The 19,311-nt window shown below is 47.7% G+C and overlaps 1 protein-coding gene across 1 annotated transcript in view; it reads left to right on the top strand.

The window, feature by feature from the left end:
- Positions 1-19,311, top strand: part of lamc1 (laminin, gamma 1) — a 142,509-nt gene that overhangs the window by 48,827 nt on the left and 74,371 nt on the right. Inside the window, exons 2-3 of the mRNA XM_072441962.1 lie at positions 222-526; positions 13,547-13,677. Of these exons, the coding sequence (XP_072298063.1) occupies positions 222-526; positions 13,547-13,677 (436 nt within the window). The remainder of the gene's footprint in view (positions 1-221; positions 527-13,546; positions 13,678-19,311) is intronic.

Raw genomic sequence — 19,311 nt, 5'->3', positions numbered from 1 at the left:
CTCTACTGTCCCGGGCCCCTGACCGAGAGCCCAGACTTGTGTTCACTGTCCCGGGCCCCTGACCGAGAGCCCAGACTTGTGTTCACTGTCCCGGGCCCCTGACCGAGAGCCCAGACTTGTGTTCACTGTCCCGGGCCCCTGACCGAGAGCCCAGACTTGTGTTCACTGTAAAGGGGTCAGAGACGTGGCTCAGGAGGATTCATGTGCTTCTCTTGTTCCAGGGAAGGCGTTTGACATCACATACGTGCGCCTGAAGTTCCACACATCTCGTCCTGAGAGTTTTGCCATCTACAAGCGGAGCAGTGAGTCGGGCCCCTGGGTGCCTTACCAGTTCTACAGCGGGTCCTGTGACAAGACTTACCAGAAGCGCAACCGCGGCTTCATCCGCACGGGCGAGGACGAGCAGCAGGCCCTGTGCACGGACGAGTTCAGCGACATCTCTCCTCTGACCGGAGGGAACGTGGCCTTCTCCACCCTCGAGGGCCGTCCCAGCGCCTACAACTTCGACCACAGCCCCGTGCTGCAGGTACCACACGGCCCACATGGCCCACACGCCCCACACGCTCCACATGGCCCACACGCGCCCCACACGCGCCCCACACGCCACACACGCGCCCCACACACGCCCCCCACACACGCGCCCCACACACGCCCCCCACACACGCCCCACACACGCGCCCCACACGCGCCCCACACACGCGCCCCACACGCGCCCCACACGCGCCCCACACGCGCCCCACACACGCCCCACACACGCCCCCCACACACGCCCCACACACGCCCCACACACGCCCCCCACACACGCCCCCCACACACGCCCCACACACGCCCCCCACACACGCCCCACACACGCCCCCCACACACGCCCCACACACGCGCCCCACACGCGCCCCACACGCGCCCCACACGCGCCCCACACGCGCCCCACACGCGCCCCACACGCGCCCCACACGCGCCCCACACACGCCCCACACACGCCCCACACACGCCCCACACGCCCCACACACGCCCCACACACGCGCCCCACACACGCGCCCCACACACGCGCCCCACACACGCGCCCCACACGCCCCACACACGCCCCACACGCGCCCCACACACGCGCCCCACACACGCGCCCCACACACGCCCCACACACGCCCCCCACACGCGCCCCACACGCGCGCCCCACACGCCCCACACACGCCCCACACACGCCCCACACACGCCCCCCACACACGCCCCACACACGCGCCCCACACGCGCCCCACACACGCCCCACACGCCCCACACGCGCCCCACACACGCCCCACACGCGCCCCACACACGCGCCCCACACACGCCCCACACACGCCCCCCACACGCGCCCCACACGCGCGCCCCACACGCGCGCCCCACACGCGCGCCCCACACGCTCGCCCCACACGCGCGCCCCACACGCGCCCCACACGCCCCACACGCCCCACACACGCCCCACACACGCCCCACACACTTCAAGCTGGCACCCATTTTATTGCTTTGTTTTTGGGAGTATAAACTTTGAGGTTTAGAATTGGACACTCCAGTGTTTGTAGGTGCTACGGTCAGAGATGACCGGTCCAAGTCTATGGATCCAATTATGAGATCAAATTAAATCAAACATTTTCAGGTGCAGTTTGGACAATGTTGCTTCCAAGTGAAAGTTTATATTTGAAACCACAAAAAACCCTTTTATTTTAAAGTCATTTGTTTTAATGACTAAAGTGAACTATTGTCTTCACACTTTGGTCCAGTGTAAGTTGAATAAAGGCCGTCTTGACCTTGAGTGGCCTGTGGTCAGATGATTGTCCTTCTCAGTACAGTGTTGTATGGAACATGTCCATTAAAATGACTCCAGCTGTGGAGGAACTGAGCCAAGTGCAATAGTGTGGGAAAGAGTCTGGAGTGTGAGCTCTGCCAAGAAGCAGAACAACACAAAGTGTTTGGCTCAAAAGCAGCTTCAGCCCAAAAAACACTCTTTACACATTTTATAATAATCCTATAATTAATCCAAATACAACGTTTCTTCTTATGGATGAATTTGTTTATCCAAACCAATTTCACAAGATAAAGCATTAGGGTCCAGATGATACGGATGTTTGGGGCTGATACGAACGCTGCTGCTCGGGTCCTGACTAGAACCAGGAAGTAGCATCACATTAGTCCTGTTCTCAGGTCTCTGCACTGCCCCCTGTGGCTCAGAGAAGAGACTTTAAAGCAGCTCTGCTTGTGTACAAGTCTCTCCATGGCCTAGCACCAAAGTACATCTTGGATATGTTAGTGCCATATGAACCATCTCGGACTCTGAGGACCTTAGGGACCGGCCTCCTGCTGGTGCCAGAGTCAGGACTAAACATGGACCGGCCTCCTGCTGGTGCCCAGAGTCAGGACTAAACATGGAGCGGCCTCCTGCTGGTGCCAGAGTCAGGACTAAACATGGACCGGCCTCCTGCTGGTGCCAGAGTCAGGACTAAACATGGACCGGCCTCCTGCTGGTGCCAGAGTCAGGACTAAACATGGACCGGCCTCCTGCTGGTGCCAGAGTCAGGACTAAACATGGACCGGCCTCCTGCTGGTGCCAGAGTCAGGACTAAACATGGACCGGCCTCCTGCTGGTGCCAGAGTCAGGACTAAACATGGAGCGGCCTCCTGCTGGTGCCAGAGTCAGGACTAAACATGGAGCGGCCTCCTGCTGGTGCCAGAGTCAGGACTAAACATGGACCGGCCTCTTGCTGGTGCCAGAGTCAGGACTAAACATGGACCGGCCTCCTGCTGGTGCCAGAGTCAGGACTAAACATGGACCGGCCTCCTGCTGGTGCCAGAGTCAGGACTAAACATGGACCGGCCTCCTGCTGGTGCCAGAGTCAGGACTAAACATGGAGCGGCCTCCTGCTGGTGCCAGAGTCAGGACTAAACATGGACCGGCCTCCTGCTGGTGCCAGAGTCAGGACTAAACATGGACCGGCCTCTTGCTGGTGCCAGAGTCAGGACTAAACATGGACCGGCCTCCTGCTGGTGCCAGAGTCAGGACTAAACATGGACCGGCCTCCTGCTGGTGCCAGAGTCAGGACTAAACATGGACCGGCCTCTTGCTGGTGCCAGAGTCAGGACTAAACATGGACCGGCCTCCTGCTGGTGCCAGAGTCAGGACTAAACATGGACCGGCCTCCTGCTGGTGCCAGAGTCAGGACTAAACATGGAGCGGCCTCCTGCTGGTGCCAGAGTCAGGACTAAACATGGACAGGCCTCCTGCTGGTGCCCAGAGTCAGGACTAAACATGGACCGGCCTCCTGCTGGTGCCAGAGTCAGGACTAAACATGGACCGGCCTCCTGCTGGTGCCAGAGTCAGGACAAAACATGGACCGGCCTCCTGCTGGTGCCAGAGTCAGGACTAAACATGGACCGGCCTCCTGCTGGTGCCAGAGTCAGGACAAAACATGGGGAATCTGTGTTTCAGTTTTATGCAGCTAAAATCTGGAACATTCTTCCTGAAGATGTGAGACAGGTTCAACTCTGACAATGTTCAAATCTAAGCTAAAAACTGTTTTGTTTAGCTGCGCATGTGACTGAAAGGATTTTTTTCTTTGCACTCTTCTCTTTTGTTTGTGATTTTATTAGTTTAGAAAATCAGTTGGATTGATAATTTTTAATTTAGTTAATTTTATTGTATTTCTGTTTCTGTAATTTCTTTGTGATTTGAATGCATTTTTCCTGCTGTGAAGCACTTTGAATTGCCTTGTGTATGAAATGTGCTCTACAAATAAACTTGCCTTGCCTTGTTCTAAAAGAGGTCAGAGGTCACAATAGAAACACTGTTTCATCTAAATAAATGAATAGGTTTAGTCATTAATGTGCCTCTGCTCATCACTCATTTAAGTGTCAATGTCAGGCTACAAACCTGTGTGTGCGCGTGCGTGTGTGTGTGTGCGCGTGTGTGTGCGCGTGCGTATGCGCGCGCCCATGGTGGTGGTCTTTCATCTGTTCCACTCTGACACTGATTGACCTCCAGCGCTGCTTCAGTCGGAGCTGCATTAACAGGAGTGTCCTCTTATCACATGTTCCGTGGTTTGTTGCTGATGAGTGTTGTGTGTTATGGGGCATCAGTGATGCTGGACTGAAGGTCATAGTGAGTCTCAGCAGCAGCTGCCGCTGGACCATTAACCTGCTGTACTTTAACACACTTTTACACTAAGAGGCTTTTGTGACCTTTATTGCAACACTGAATATACAGTCATATTAAATCTGCACATATCAGTTATTATATTACATTTTAAAACTAGAGGCGGACAGATCAAAATATAGAAAATATCATGAATGTTCACTGTTCTTCATAATGTAAAGTTTACTGTTTATGACCAAAATGCTGTAAAAACAGCTGATAAATCCCACATAGCCGGATAATAGCGGCGGCCCCGCCCATGAGCAGCTGCAGCTCCTGAGAGCGAGCAGTGGATGCCATCCCAACATGATCAATCAAAATGACTCGCTCTCCCATTTGACATGGGAAATGAAGCATCCCTAAAACTTCATCCCATATTTTATGCAGCGCCATCATTAAAATACTAATCAAATAAACAAGTGCCGCCGCGTCAAAGCGTCCAGTCCAGTTCAGACACACGTCTTAGGCGTCCAGCGTTTTAGACTTATACACATGTAATAGTGTGTTTAGACTTATACACCATGTAATAGTGTGTTTAGACTTATACACATGTAATAGTGTGTTTAGACTTATACACCATGTAATAGTATGTTTAGACTTATACACCATGTAATAGTGTGTTTAGACTTATACACCATGTAATAGTGTGTTTAGACTTATACACCATGTAATAGTGTGTTTAGACTTATACACATGTAATAGTGTGTTTAGACTTATACACATGTAATAGTGTGTTTAGACTTATACACATGTAATAGTGTGTTTAGACTTATACACATGTAATAGTGTGTTTAGACTTATACACATGTAATAGTATGTTTAGACTTATACACATGTAATAGTGTGTTTAGACTTATACACATGTAATAGTGTGTTTAGACTTATACACATGTAATAGTATGTTTAGACTTATACACATGTAATAGTGTGTTTAGACTTATACACATGTAATAGTGTGTTTAGACTTATACACATGTAATAGTGTGTTTAGACTTATACACATGTAATAGTGTGTTTAGACTTATACACATGTAATAGTGTGTTTAGACTTATACACATGTAATAGTGTGTTTAGACTTATACACATGTAATAGTGTGTTTAGACTTATACACATGTAATAGTGTGTTTAGACTTATACACATGTAATAGTGTGTTTAGACTTATACACATGTAATAATATGTTTAGGGTTATACACATGTAATAGTGTGTTTATGGTGCATGTACCTTTTGAAATAATGAAGTTACATCAAACCATCCTTGGGGGAAATGTGACCTCATATGAGGCATATTTATCATGCCTTTAATAGATTGGGGGGAGAACACTGTGGACTGAAGAATGGCTTCACAGGAAGATTCTTTAATTGATATTTTTTTTGGATTAGGTCAGATGTCGTGCTCGCCCTGATGAGGCTCGGCCAAACCGCCTTCTCAGATTTACTGTCAGACCATTGTTTCGTGGGCGTGGCTAACGTATGACGCAAACTCACATTTATGATCGTTATGAATGAGTGACTCTTGCACGATGGATTTCACTGTCCCACATTCAAGCAGCGAGTGCTTCTTTGCTCCTGTTCTCACCTCTGTGCTCTCTGTTACTCTCTAACTCTGTTACTCTCTGTTACTCTCTGTACCCTCTGTTACTCTCTGTGCTCTCTGTTACTCTCTGTACCCTCTGTTACTCTCTGTGCTCTCTGTTACTCTCTAACTCTGTTACTCTCTGTTACTCTCTGTACCCTCTGTTACTCTCTAACTCTGTTACTCTCTGTTACTCTCTGTACCCTCTGTTACTCTCTGTGCTCTCTGTTACTCTCTAACTCTGTTTCTCTCTGTACCCTCTGTTTCTCTCTGTACCCTCTGTTACTCTCTGTACCCTCTGTTACTCTCTGTACCCTCTGTTACTCTCTGTACCCTCTGTTACTCTGTTACTCTCTGTACCCTCTGTTACTCTCTGTACCCTCTGTTACTCTCTGTACCCTCTGTTACTCTCTGTACCCTCTGTTACTCTCTGTACCCTCTGTTACTCTGTTACTCTGTTACTCTCTGTACCCTCTGTTTCTCTCTGTACCCTCTGTTACTCTCTGTACCCTCTGTTACTCTCTGTACCCTCTGTTACTCTGTTACTCTCTGTACCCTCTGTTACTCTCTGTACCCTCTGTTACTCTCTGTACCCTCTGTTACTCTCTGTACCCTCTGTTACTCTGTTACTCTCTGTACCCTCTGTTTCTCTCTGTACCCTCTGTTACTCTCTGTACCCTCTGTTACTCTCTGTACCCTCTGTTACTCTCTCGCTGTGCTCTGTGAGAGATGACTCGGGAACACCTGGAGATGTGGTTAACCATTTCATAAATGTAAAATGCTTCCATGAAAAGGCGGCTCAGGTCAGTGCTCAGGTCAGTGCTCAGGTCAGTGCTCGGGTCAGAGCTCAGGTCAGTGCTCAGGTCAGTGCTCAGGTCAGTGCTCGGGTCAGTGCTCGGGTCAGTGCTCGGGTCAGTGCTCGGGTCAGTGCTCGGGTCAGAGCTCGGGTCAGTGCTCGGGTCAGTGCTCGGGTCAGTGCTCGGGTCAGTGCTCGGGTCAGAGCTCGGGTCAGTGCTCGGGTCAGAGCTCAGGTCAGAGCTCGGGTCAGTGCTCGGGTCAGTGCTCGGGTCAGTGCTCGGGTCAGAGCTCGGGTCAGTGCTCGGGTCAGTGCTCGGGTCAGTGCTCGGGTCAGAGCTCGGGTCAGAGCTCGGGTCAGTGCTCGGGGCAGTGCTCGGGTCAGAGCTCGGGTCAGTGCTCGGGTCAGTGCTCGGGTCAGTGCTCGGGTCAGAGCTCGGGTCAGTGCTCGGGTCAGAGCTCGGGTCAGTGCTCGGGTCAGTGCTCGGGTCAGAGCTCAGGTCAGTGCTCGGGTCAGAGCTCGGGTCAGAGCTCGGGTCAGAGCTCGGGTCAGTGCTCGGGTCAGTGCTCGGGTCAGTGCTCGGGGCAGTGCTCGGGTCAGTGCTCGGGTCAGAGCTCGGGTCAGTGCTCGGGTCAGTGTGATGATGGTTTTGGAAGTTGTTCTGGAGGATTTACAGAGAACAGTTACCGTGGGCGATAGTGTTGTGGTTGCTAAATGTAAATTATGGTAAGAATTGAATCATTTTAGACACTAAGTTTCTTTCTAAGCATGTATTTGTGAACTAAATACGTGTGTTGGACTGTTACTAAGCAGTTATTTTAAAGGCGAGTTAAGGCCGAGCTGACAGACAGTCTGACGCCTCCAAACGGGCCCCTGGTTTAAATAGATGGAGACCAATATGGACACAGACCCTAAGCTAATCTGGTCTCCACGGCCCAGTGAAGGAAGAGCACATGCCAGTGAAGGGTGGAAGCACACACCAAAACCCCGCCACGCTTCATTTTGTAAGGCTTCTGCAAGTAACTAAAAAAGTACAAGTACTATACGCGCAGTTTCCAAATTAGAAATATTCTCTTACATCATCACTTTTATTTCCGTGGTCAATACCATAAGTTATCATTTTAAAACTTTTTCTCAACAAAACGAATATGTCATTGATTTACAGTGAATAATTTGCCCCAAGAAGCAATTGCCAATAGTTTGTGAGAAAGTCTCAACTTTTACAAAGGCATGTCCTGTTTGCTGTTTATGACGGACGAAACGTCTTTAATTCTGTCCATCCTTGTGCTCAGTCTGTCCGTAAGGAATCATTGAACAACAATATACACTTGTATTTTTTACTGAAGTTTTCCGATTTCCAGATATTGTCAAGTAAACAAAGTTTTCTTCTCTGACGATGGTCAGGATTAAGGCTCGTCCTGCCCTGTTTGACTTATAAGATGGTGTTTGGTATCGATCTTTTCTTCAGACTGTTTCCTACAGAATGAGACCATCCACCATCTGTCACCGGTTTGTTCTCTACAGCCTCCGGAGGAAAAAATGCACCGCTTCCGATGCACGAGGTTCCTGTTTTATATTGAGAATGCGCGAGCTAACGGTGACGTAGCCAATAAGAATAGCTTCAGAATGGTGGGTGGGACTACACAGCCTCACACAGAATCGTCTCTATTTACGTGCTAAAGACAGTCAGAGTCTAGATTTTTGGGCAGGAGGCGACTAGATTTTACGCATCAAGTTTTCTGATTTTATGTATTATACCAATACAAAAATAAAATAAATATATTATTATTTTTTTCACCTCTATATATTTGAACTCATGGGTAAACTCATTCACACATTTTCACATAAATTGTTTTTAGCAGTTATAATAGGTATCAGTGGCCCTCAAAACATCAAAATGCTTCTGTTCCTAGAGATCTGAAACTTAACACAGTTGTTGTCATGACAACAGCATGTGCAGTGAACAGCATAAACACACAATGAAGTATGTCCTGCTCAGGACCATTACAAATAGACAATATTCAGGCGAGACTAAAAAAGGATGTTTTGTTCATGTTTGTGCTTCTGTAGTGTAAGTTCTGAAGCCCTGACAGTGTGACATGTGCACATCTGCAGAAACTAGAAGGCCTAAGCTTTCCCATGATGCATCACACTCACATGTGGAACGTAACATCCTCTTTTAATAAGCAATGACATTTGGGTCCAACCTTTGTGCACAGGACCAAAGAGGCGGATGGTGACAGGTTAAGGTGATTAGGCAAGGCAAGTTTATTTGTAGAGCACATTTCATACACAAGGCAATTCAAAGCTTCACAGCAGGAAAAATGCATCAAATCACAAAGAAATTACAGAAACAGAAATAAAATAAAATTAACTGAATTAAAAATTATCAATCCAACTGATTGTCTAAACTAATAAAATCACAAACAAAAGAGAAGAGTGCAAAGATAAAATCCTTTCAGTCACATGCGCAGCTAAACAAAACTGTTTTTAGCTTAGATTTGAACATTGTCAGAGTTGAACCTGTCTCACATCTTCAGGAAGAATGTTCCAGATTTTAGCTGCATAAAACTGAAACACAGATTCCCCATGTTTAGTCCTGACTCTGGCACCAGCAGGAGGCCGGCCCATGTTTTGTCCTGACTCTGGCACCAGCAGGAGGCCGGTCCATGTTTAGTCCTGACTCTGGCACCAGCAGGAGGCCGGCCCATGTTTAGTCCTGACTCTGGCACCAGCAGGAGGCCGCTCCATGTTTAGTCCTGACTCTAGCACCAGCAGGAGGCCGGTCCATGTTTAGTCCTGACTCTGGCACCAGCAGGAGGCCGGTCCATGTTTAGTCCTGACTCTGGCACCAGCAGGAGGCCGGTCCATGTTTAGTCCTGACTCTGGCACCAGCAGGAGGCCGCTCCATGTTTAGTCCTGACTCTGGGCACCAGCAGGAGGCCGGTCCATGTTTAGTCCTGACTCTGGCACCAGCAGGAGGCCGGTCCATGTTTAGTCCTGACTCTGGCACCAGCAGGAGGCCGGTCCATGTTTAGTCCTGACTCTGGGCACCAGCAGGAGGCCGGTCCCTGAGGTCCTCAGAGTCCGAGATGGTTCATATGGCACTAACATATCCAAGATGTACTTTGGTGCTAGGCCATGGAGAGACTTGTACACAAGCAGAGCTGCTTTAAAGTCTCTTCTCTGAGCCACAGGGGGCAGTGCAGAGACCTGAGAACAGGACTAATATGATGGTACTTCCTGGTTCTAGTCAGGACCCGAGCAGCAGCGTTCTGGATGAACTGCAGCTGTTTTACAGCTCGTTTGGAGAGACCAGTGAGCGGCCGTTACAGTCTAATCTACTGGAGACAAACGCGTGGATAAGTCTCTCTAAATCTGGTTTTGACACTATATTTTTGATTTTGGCAATGTTTTTTAGATGGTAAAAAGCTGCTGATGTTATTGATTTGACGTGGCTATTAAAGTTCAAGTCTGAGTCCATTATTACCCCCAGATTTCTAATTTGGTTTGTAGGTTTTAGAGCGAGACTCTGGAGGTGACCGCTAACACTTTCTCTTTGTTTCTTTGGGCCAAAAACGATTATTTCAGTCTTGTCTGAGTTCAGCTGGAGAAAGTTGTTTTGCTCCACAAACTGATCTGTTGGATGCAGTGACAGAGTGAATCTACTGGTCCATAGTCACCTGCCGACAGTGAAACATAGATCTGAGTGTCGTCTGCATAATTGTGATAGGACACATTTTCACTGCGTATCAACTGACCTAACGGCAGCATGTAGAGGTTGAACAGAAGGGGACCCAGGACTGACCCTTGGGGCACTCCACAGGTCAGGGTCATGTGGTCTGAGACACAGCTACCAATTTCAACAAAGTATTTCCTGTCTTCCAGATAGGACCTTAACCAGTTTAGGGCAGTGCCAGTGATGCCCACCCAGTCCTCTAGTCTCTGTAAGAGGATCCCATGATCGACAGTGTCAAAAGCAGCACTCAGATCTAACAGAATTAAGACTGAGGCTTTGCCCGTGTCAGTGTTCAGGCGGATGTCATTTGTCACCTTGACAAGAGCAGTCTCAGTGCTGTGATGAGGTCTAAAACCTGACTGAAAAACATCAAATGAGTTGTTTATAAAGAGGAAATCTGTGAGCTGTTGGTAAACAACCTTTTCAAGGACTTTGCCCCAAAATGGCAGATTAGAGATGGGCCGGTCATGACTCAGTACTGCGGCATCAAGACTGCTCTTCTTTAGGAGAGGCTTTATGACCGCAGTTTTCAAAGACATTGGGAATGTTCCAGATTGAAGCGACATGTTAACTATGTGAGTGAATGGTGCTAACAAATTGTTCAGCACAGACTTTAGAAATCTGGAGGCTCACACATGGAGGCAGCTGTAGATGAACTCAGACTGGTGATGATCTCATGGACAGTTTTGTCAGTTACTGGTGCAAAGTGAGTTAGCTCTAAGTGTCTTGGTGGTTTTAGGGTAATTTTTTGCATTGTGGGATTTATAGCATTTTTAATGCCCTGAACTTTGTCATTAAAGAATAATGCAAACTCATTACACTTGATGTGGAAATGAGTTCTAACGGCAGCTGAGCTGGAGGGTTTGTTCATCTGTTACTGTGGCAACAGGACACGCCCGTTGTTACTGCAGCTTCCAATTATTTCAGAGAAATATCTTTCCCTAGTTCTACATAAAATGAGGTTGTACATGTTCAGCTTCTCTTTGTAAATCTCTTTTTGAACCTGGAGCTTTGACTTGCGCCATTTCCGTTCGGCCCTGCGGCACTCCCTTTTCTGTGCCCTGACCCAATCATCATGTCTCCATGGCAACTTCTGCTTATTTTGAACCATTTTAGCCTTCAGAGGGGCGATGGTGTCCAGAACATTCAAAACACTAGATGTAACAGAGTTCAACAAATCATTTACATTAGAACATGAGACATTTTCAAAGTTGATCATTTCCATAAACAGTGCACCTGTGCCATCACTTATGTGTCTCCTCTGAACAGCTGCAGGACCAGCCTCTGAACAGCTGCAGGACCAACCGGTGGTTTGGGAGAAACAGACGGGTCAAAGAAGACACAGAAATGATCAGACAGAGCAACATCGATCACATTAACATTTGAAATATTTACCCCCTTTGTAATTATGAGATCTAGAGTGTGTCCTTTGCTGTGGGTGGAGCCTCTCTGCTGTGGGTGGGGCCTCAAGACTGAAGGTTTCAAGGACAGCATCAAGCTCTTTAGCGTTTCTGTCACAAATATGATCAACATGCACATTGAAATCACCTGTAATGACCAAACCATCAAAGTCTGTGCATACGACTAAAAGCATCTCAGTGTATCATTAGTGTAATGGTTGTTTGTGAGCCGGAGTCTGAACCTTCTACTCGACTGCGTTTCTGAAATGGACAGAAAAGTCAAAAGTCTGCTCTGGTTTGTGGGGTTTGTTTCAGCAGGTGACACAAAGATGAATATGTGGAGGATAAAAGCCTAAAACATGTCTTTAAACACATTAATTAAGGTTTATTTATCAGACAAATATGAAATGCCTGTAAAATGAATAACTAACATCACCTCATATCATGACTTTGAACTGTTTTAATCTGCTATATTTGTAACATTTCTTACTATACGCAATGTACTAGAGTAGAAAGTCTTTTATCTCAAAATCATGTTCAATCTGAGTCCGTCTGAGAATTGTAGTGAGGAAGAGGAAGAAGAGTGATGGAGGAGACCTCCAGGGTTAAAGGAGACCTCCAGGGTTAAAGGAGACCTCCAGGGTTAAAGGAGACCTCCAGAACAAAGACAAGTGCGTCTTCTTTGCCCCAGATGTTCCATACGAGGTTCTTCAACAACAGCAAAAGTTCCACCACATCTGTGAAGAGCTCAGGAGGAGCTGAGACATGGATTCTCTTTCCATGTGACTCTTCTGTGACTTTTGAAGGTAAAAAACACATGCTCAGGACACCAGGAGAAGCAGAGGTGCTCCTCACGACACCAGGAGAAGCAGAGGTGCTCCTCACGACACCAGGAGAAGCAGAGGTGCTCCTCACGACACCAGGAGAAGCAGAGGTACTCCTCAGAACACCAGGAGAAGCAGAGGTGCTCCTCAGAACACCAGGAGAAGCAGAGGTGCTCCTCAGAACACCAGGAGAAGCAGAGGTGCTCCTCAGAACACCAGGAGAAGCAGAGGTGCTCCTCACGACACCAGGAGAAGCAGAGGTGCTCCTCAGAACACCAGGAGAAGCAGAGGTGCTCCTCAGAACACCAGGAGAAGCAGAGGTACTCCTCAGAACACCAGGAGAAGCAGAGGTGCTCCTCAGAACACCAGGAGAAGCAGAGGTGCTCCTCAGAACACCAGGAGAAGCAGAGGTGCTCCTCAGGACATCAGGAGAAGCAGAGGTGCTCCTCAGAACACCAGGAGAAGCAGAGGTGCTCCTCAGGACACCAGGAGAAGCAGAGGTGCTCCTCAGAACACCAGGAGAAGCAGAGGTGCTCCTCAGAACACCAGGAGAAGCAGAGGTGCTCCTCAGAACACCAGGAGAAGCAGAGGTGCTCCTCAGAACACCAGGAGAAGCAGAGGTGCTCCTCAGAACACCATTGTGGGTTATATGAGTTCAGGTTGTGGTCACCATTTTGTGAGGTCAAATATTCAGTTCTTTCAGAGGATTGGGGTCAGGAGTGATTGGGGAGTTTTTGAAATTTCGTTTAGAACTTTATTATTCTGATTGTCTCGTGTTGAACACTGAACAGGGCTTGAAAAGGGCCTCGTCAGTGTAAAACTTATTTTCTGTCGATATCAGCTGCTCTAATCCAAACTAACACAAGTGAAAGGAGGGGCACAATTCACAATTCATGCAGTGTCCAGGGTTATGTGAAGCGTATCTGTGTCCATGGAGGAGGTTTAGAAGTAGAGTTTAAACTCTATTTCCATGGCCGCATGCAGGTGACAGGCCACCTCCCATGAAGCTTACATGTTGTTGGTTTAACAACATATGCAATGTGTTCTTTTGAAGGACTGGGTGACCGCCACTGACATCAAAGTGACACTGAACCGACTAAACACCTTTGGAGATGAAGTATTCAACGACCCCAAGGTCCTCAAGTCCTACTACTACGCCATTTCAGACTTCGCTGTGGGGGGAAGGTAAGAGCCCGAGTTCATCCTTCTCTTTTGTCTGTTTGAATGGAGAGTGAGGTCAAAGCACTGAATGAATGAACATTTAAACAAATGTAAATATGCCAGATTATTGGCTCATTTCCATCTGCAGATTACTTAAATCAAAAAGTACAAACATTCAACAATAGATATCTGGAAAGTGACGACAACAATGAGAACACAATTGACCCGTATTGCACACGCCCCGTATTGCACACGCCCCGTATTGCACACGCCCCGTATTGCACACGCCCCATATTGCACCGATTCCCATTGCACTCATTCTTATTGCTCTTTTAAACCTATTTCAAGTGGCACATGATCACATGATCACATGATCACATGTTAAAGGTTTTCCGTGTGTTCCCTTGTGGTATGACAGGACGATCCAGGTCATCGTGAACCAACAGAACGCAACAGTTTTTGTTTCATCAAATCTTCCTTTGGTGGAGGCCCCAAACTGTGTAGGGCCTTGTGGATCGGACCCTTTTTAAATTGCTGGAATTTTGTAAAAATAAAAGTTTTTTGTACCGTTGAGAAAAGTGTTTCTCATCTAGGATTTTTCATCTCTTTTGTAGCTTCAATAGTTCAGTTTAACAACAACAACAACAACAACAACAACAACAACAACAACAGTACAAGCTGGTCCTACACCAGTCGCTCTGACTCGTGTAGGACCAGCTTGTACTTGTACTGCAGTACTCAATATGGCAGTTATGAGTCATTTCTAACATGTTTTCTGAAGGAAAGTGAGTCTAGTATTTCCACAGTTTTTACACATTTCTGCTGGAGCCAGGGCAGTTTTAAAAGAACATTTACATTCAGGCCGTTTGTTTCCCTTTTGGACCTAGAGATGTTGCTTTATCGTAGTTCATTGTTTTATGTTGCACCAGGACGAGATCCGATGTTTGAATTCTGTTCTTTGACAATGGAAAATATCCGGATAGACATTGTATTGCAGCGCCCTGAGGAGTGCCTGTTATGGCTGGACGTCCTGATTATTATACGCCTTATCAAAAGCTCTAGAATGTTCTGCTTTGGGGAAACTCGGAGCATGTACCATGTGGTTAGAGGTCACTTCAGCCCTGAAGGTCATAAAGCAACACCTTATCTTGTGTTTTAGTCTGTTTAACTATTAACCCTACGCCCTTAATAGTTAAAGGGCCCCTCACACAGGTTGGCCCCGGCCCCTCACACAGGTTGGCCCCGGCCCCTCACACAGGTTGGCCCCGGCCCCTCACACAGGTTGGCCCCGGCCCCTCACACAGGCCTGCACATCTGGTAATTATGGAGACGAGATGAATATTCCTAAAAAGGTTGTGTTGGTTGATGTTCTTGATGTTTGTGGCTCCAGACTGACGGGGCCCATACCCGACAGGTGCTGTGTGAACTGGAGGGTCAGAGGGGCTCTTCTATGGGGTAATCCCAAGAATGTCAGCATGTAATGGAAGTCCACGGTTAAATATGGGTCACGTCTTGAAACTGAAATATCACCAAAACGAGGACGCAAGACCAGGACGTGTCCTCGTCCCAGTTTGACTGTTGGTCACACAGTCTGGTTTCTTTTTTAGTGTCCTCCAGAAAGGAAAGTGGACAGGCCTAGTAGAAGTGGGAGGTCAGATGGAGGTCAGATGGAGGTCAGATGGAGGTCAGATGGAGGTCAGATGGAGGTCAGATGGAGGTCAGACGGGAGGAGGCTAAAATAACAATGTTACTTTGTAACCTGGGATTTCTGTTGCTGTTTGAATTGAAGAATGTGATCAAAGCTGTAAAAAGTGACACGTCTGGATCAGAGCTCCACAACACCATATCTAACATCTTTATTTCCCCAGCAGTCTCTGCTGTGACGGGGCCCCCTCTGCTGTGACGGGGCCCCCTCTGCGCTCCCGTCTCACACGTACGAGGCGCTCCCGTCTCACACGTACGAGGCGCTCCCGTCTCACACGTACGAGGCGCTCCCGTCTCTCACACGTACGAGGCGCTCCCGTCTCACACGTACGAGGCGCTCCTGTCTCACACGTACGAGGCGCTCCTGTCTCACACGTACGAGGCGCTCCTGTCTCACACGTACGAGGCGCTCCTGTCTCTCACACGTACGAGGCGCTCCTGTCTCTCACACGTACGAGGCGCTCCTGTCTCTCACACGTACGAGGCGCTCCCGTCTCTCACACGTACGAGGCGCTCCCGTCTCACACGTACGAGGCGCTCCCGTCTCACACGCACGAGGCGCTCCCGTCTCACACGCACGAGGCGCTCCGGTCTCACACGTACGAGGCGCTCCTGTCTCTCACACGTACGAGGCGCTCTCGTCTCACACGTACGAGGCGCTCCTGTCTCACACGTACGAGGCGCTCCTGTCTCTCACACGTACGAGGCGCTCTCGTCTCACACGTACGAGGCGCTCCCGTCTCACACGCACGAGGCGCTCCCGTCTCACACGCACGAGGCGCTCCGGTCTCACACGTACGAGGCGCTCCTGTCTCTCACACGTACGAGGCGCTCCTGTCTCTCACACGTACGAGGCGCTCCTGTCTCACACGTACGAGGCGCTCCTGTCTCACACGTACGAGGCGCTCTCGTCTCACACGTACGAGGCGCTCACTTCTGCCCTGAAGACGTGTGCGTCACTATATAAGGTCCGTGTGCGACATTGACAGCGGTCAGCATCATGTCAGTGTTTATGTCTTTTCCAGCGCAAATTTGGCGATGAATGCAAGGTTTAAGATGGTCTAGATTCTAGAACAAAAAGGATATAATACGTCAGCGCTATATTTTTTTATGAGTCCAGAACCGAATCACCGGGTTTCGTTTTTTTTGGACCTGAAGCGAAACGTTTTTACAAGTCCAGATCCGGTCCATCGTAGCGGTACACATCCCTAACCATGACTCTGTTTAATGTCTTGGTTATAATAACTCTTTATTTGTTAAAACCTATAAAAGTCCTGTTTCTCCAAGTCAAAGGATTCTTTCAACTCATCAAAGCTTTTCATGTGATTCTCTTGAGACCTTGAGTCTTAGCTCAGTTCTATTTGTACAAAACCTTTGGTCATAAAACTTTACCAGTTTAAGTTTGTAACATCTGTGTTTAGTTTGTTCTGATCAGCTCCTTCCATGTTGTAAGAACATATTTGACCCAGGGATTCTTCACTTCCTCCAAATGACTCAAGCGTCTGTCATCTGCAGTAAGACCTGTACAGGAACCCTCTGCACCACGTTACTCTCAGTATGAGACCTGTACAGGAACCCCCGGCACCACATGACTCTCAGTATGAGACCTGTACAGGAACCCCCGGCACCACATGACTCTCAGTATGAGACCTGTACAGGAACCCCCGGCACCACATGACTCTCAGTATGAGACCTGTACAGGAACCCCCGGCACCACATGACTCTCAGTATAAGACCTGTACAGGAACCCCCGGCACCACATGACTCTCAGTATAAGACCTGTACAGGAACCCCCGGCACCACATGACTCTCAGTATAAGACCTGTACAGGAACCCCCGGCACCACATGACTCTCAGTATAAGACCTGTACAGGAACCCCCGGCACCACATGACTCTCAGTATAAGACCTGTACAGGAACCCCCGGCACCACATGACTCTCAGTATAAGACCTGTACAGGAACCCCTGGCACCACATGACTCTCAGTATAAGGCCTGTACAGGAACCCCCGGTCCCACATGATTCTCAGTATAAGGCCTGTACAGGAACCCCAGGTCCCACATGACTCTCAGTATAAGACCTGTACAGGAACCCCCGGCACCACATTACTCTCAGTATGAGACCTGTACAGGAACCCCCGGCACCACATGACTCTCAGTATGAGACCTGTACAGGAACCTCAGGCACCACATGACTCTCAGTATAAGACCTGTACAGGAACCCCCGGCACCACATTACTCTCAGTATTAGACCTGTACAGGAACCCCCGGCACCACATGACTCTCAGTATAAGACCTGTACAGGAACCCCCGGCACCACATGACTCTCAGTATAAGACCTGTACAGGAACCCCCGGCACCACATTACTCTCAGTATAAGACCTGTACAGGAACCCCCGGCACCACATGACTCTCAGTATAAGACCTGTACAGAAACCTCAGGCACCACATTACTCTCAGTATAAGACCTGTACAGGAACCCCCGGCACCACATGACTCTCAGTATAAGACCTGTACAGGAACCTCAGGCACCACATGACTCTCAGTATGAGACCTGTACAGGAACCCCCGGCACCACATGACTCTCACTATGAGACCATTGAGCACAACATTCTGGATCACACCAGCAACGCTCTCATTTGAGCTGAAATAAAGTCCCTTTTCTTTTGATAATTGTAACGTTTTGAACTGGATTTGAGGTTTCTTTTCTTGCCATATAAATCTTAAAATTGCTTTATTCCACTCCATTAAGATTTGTGTGACAAGGCAATAAACCTGGAATCTGAGTGATGGGCGAGTTGGAGTTGGGCTGAATGCCATTTTAAAAATGTGATAAAAATCTCGGCTGTTTAACCTGTTACCACCCACCTGAGGCCGGCGAGCATTTTCTATATCTCAAATATTCTCTTACATCATCACTTTTATTTCCGTGGTCAATACCAGCAAGCCATACATCATTTTAAAGCTTATTTTCTCAACAAAACGAATAAGTCATTGATTTACATTGAAAAATATGCCCCAAGAAGCAATTGCCAATATTTTGTGAGAAAGTCTCAACTTTTACAAACGCATGTCCTGTTTGCTGTTTATGATGGACGAAACTGCTTTAATTCTGTTCATCCTTGTGCTCAGTCTGTCCGTAAGGAATCATTGAAAAACAATATACACTTGTATTTTTCCTGAAGTTATCCGATTTCGAGATATTGTCAAGTAAATAAACTTTTCTTCGTTTCTCATTTCTCCGTCCATAGCAAATGACCTGTTTGACCTATAAAATAATGTTGGATATCCTTCTTTTCTTCAGACTGTTACCTACAGAATGAGACCATCCACCAATTTTTCTGTCCACGGGTTTGTTTGCTACAGCCTCCGCAAAAAAAAATGTGCCGCTTGCGACGCACATGTTTCCTCTGTTTACATCTAAATAGCGCTGCATGCTACAGAGGTAGCAGACTTTGATTGACATATTATTCTAGCCAATGAGAATAGCTTTAGAAAGAGAGGCGGGACAAAGGCCTTATTGACACAGAATCTTCTGTATTCTCGTGCGTAAGGCTCCGGGAAGGCTGTAAACGTTTTCTGAGTTTATTAGCCTTTTGGACGTGCATTTTGTTAGATATATGTATTATTATACCAATACAAAAATAAAATAAAAATATTATGATTTTTTTTTTTTTTTAACTTCTATATGGGAAACTCATATTTACACATTTTCACATATATTGTTTTTAGCAGTTATAATTGCTATTAGTGGCCTACAAAACATCAAAATGTATGTTTTATGATCATAGAGGAGCTAAAATTGTAATAAAACAGTTTGGCACAGTTGGCACATATTTGGCTCACACAATATACTTTTTGATACAAAAAGGTCAACAGCACCAAAATGCCTGTTCCTAGAGATCTGAAACTTGACACAGTTGTTGTCATGACAACAGCATGTGCAGTGAACAGC

The sequence above is a fragment of the Eucyclogobius newberryi genome, unplaced genomic scaffold (assembly GCF_026437365.1).
Source record: "Eucyclogobius newberryi isolate DKJ021-1_F unplaced genomic scaffold, fEucNew1.0.hap1 SCAF_12, whole genome shotgun sequence".
Taxonomy (NCBI): Eukaryota; Metazoa; Chordata; class Actinopteri; order Gobiiformes; family Gobiidae; genus Eucyclogobius; species Eucyclogobius newberryi.
The sequence above is the reverse complement of the archived record's forward strand: the minus strand, read 5'-3'. Positions and strand labels throughout refer to the sequence as shown.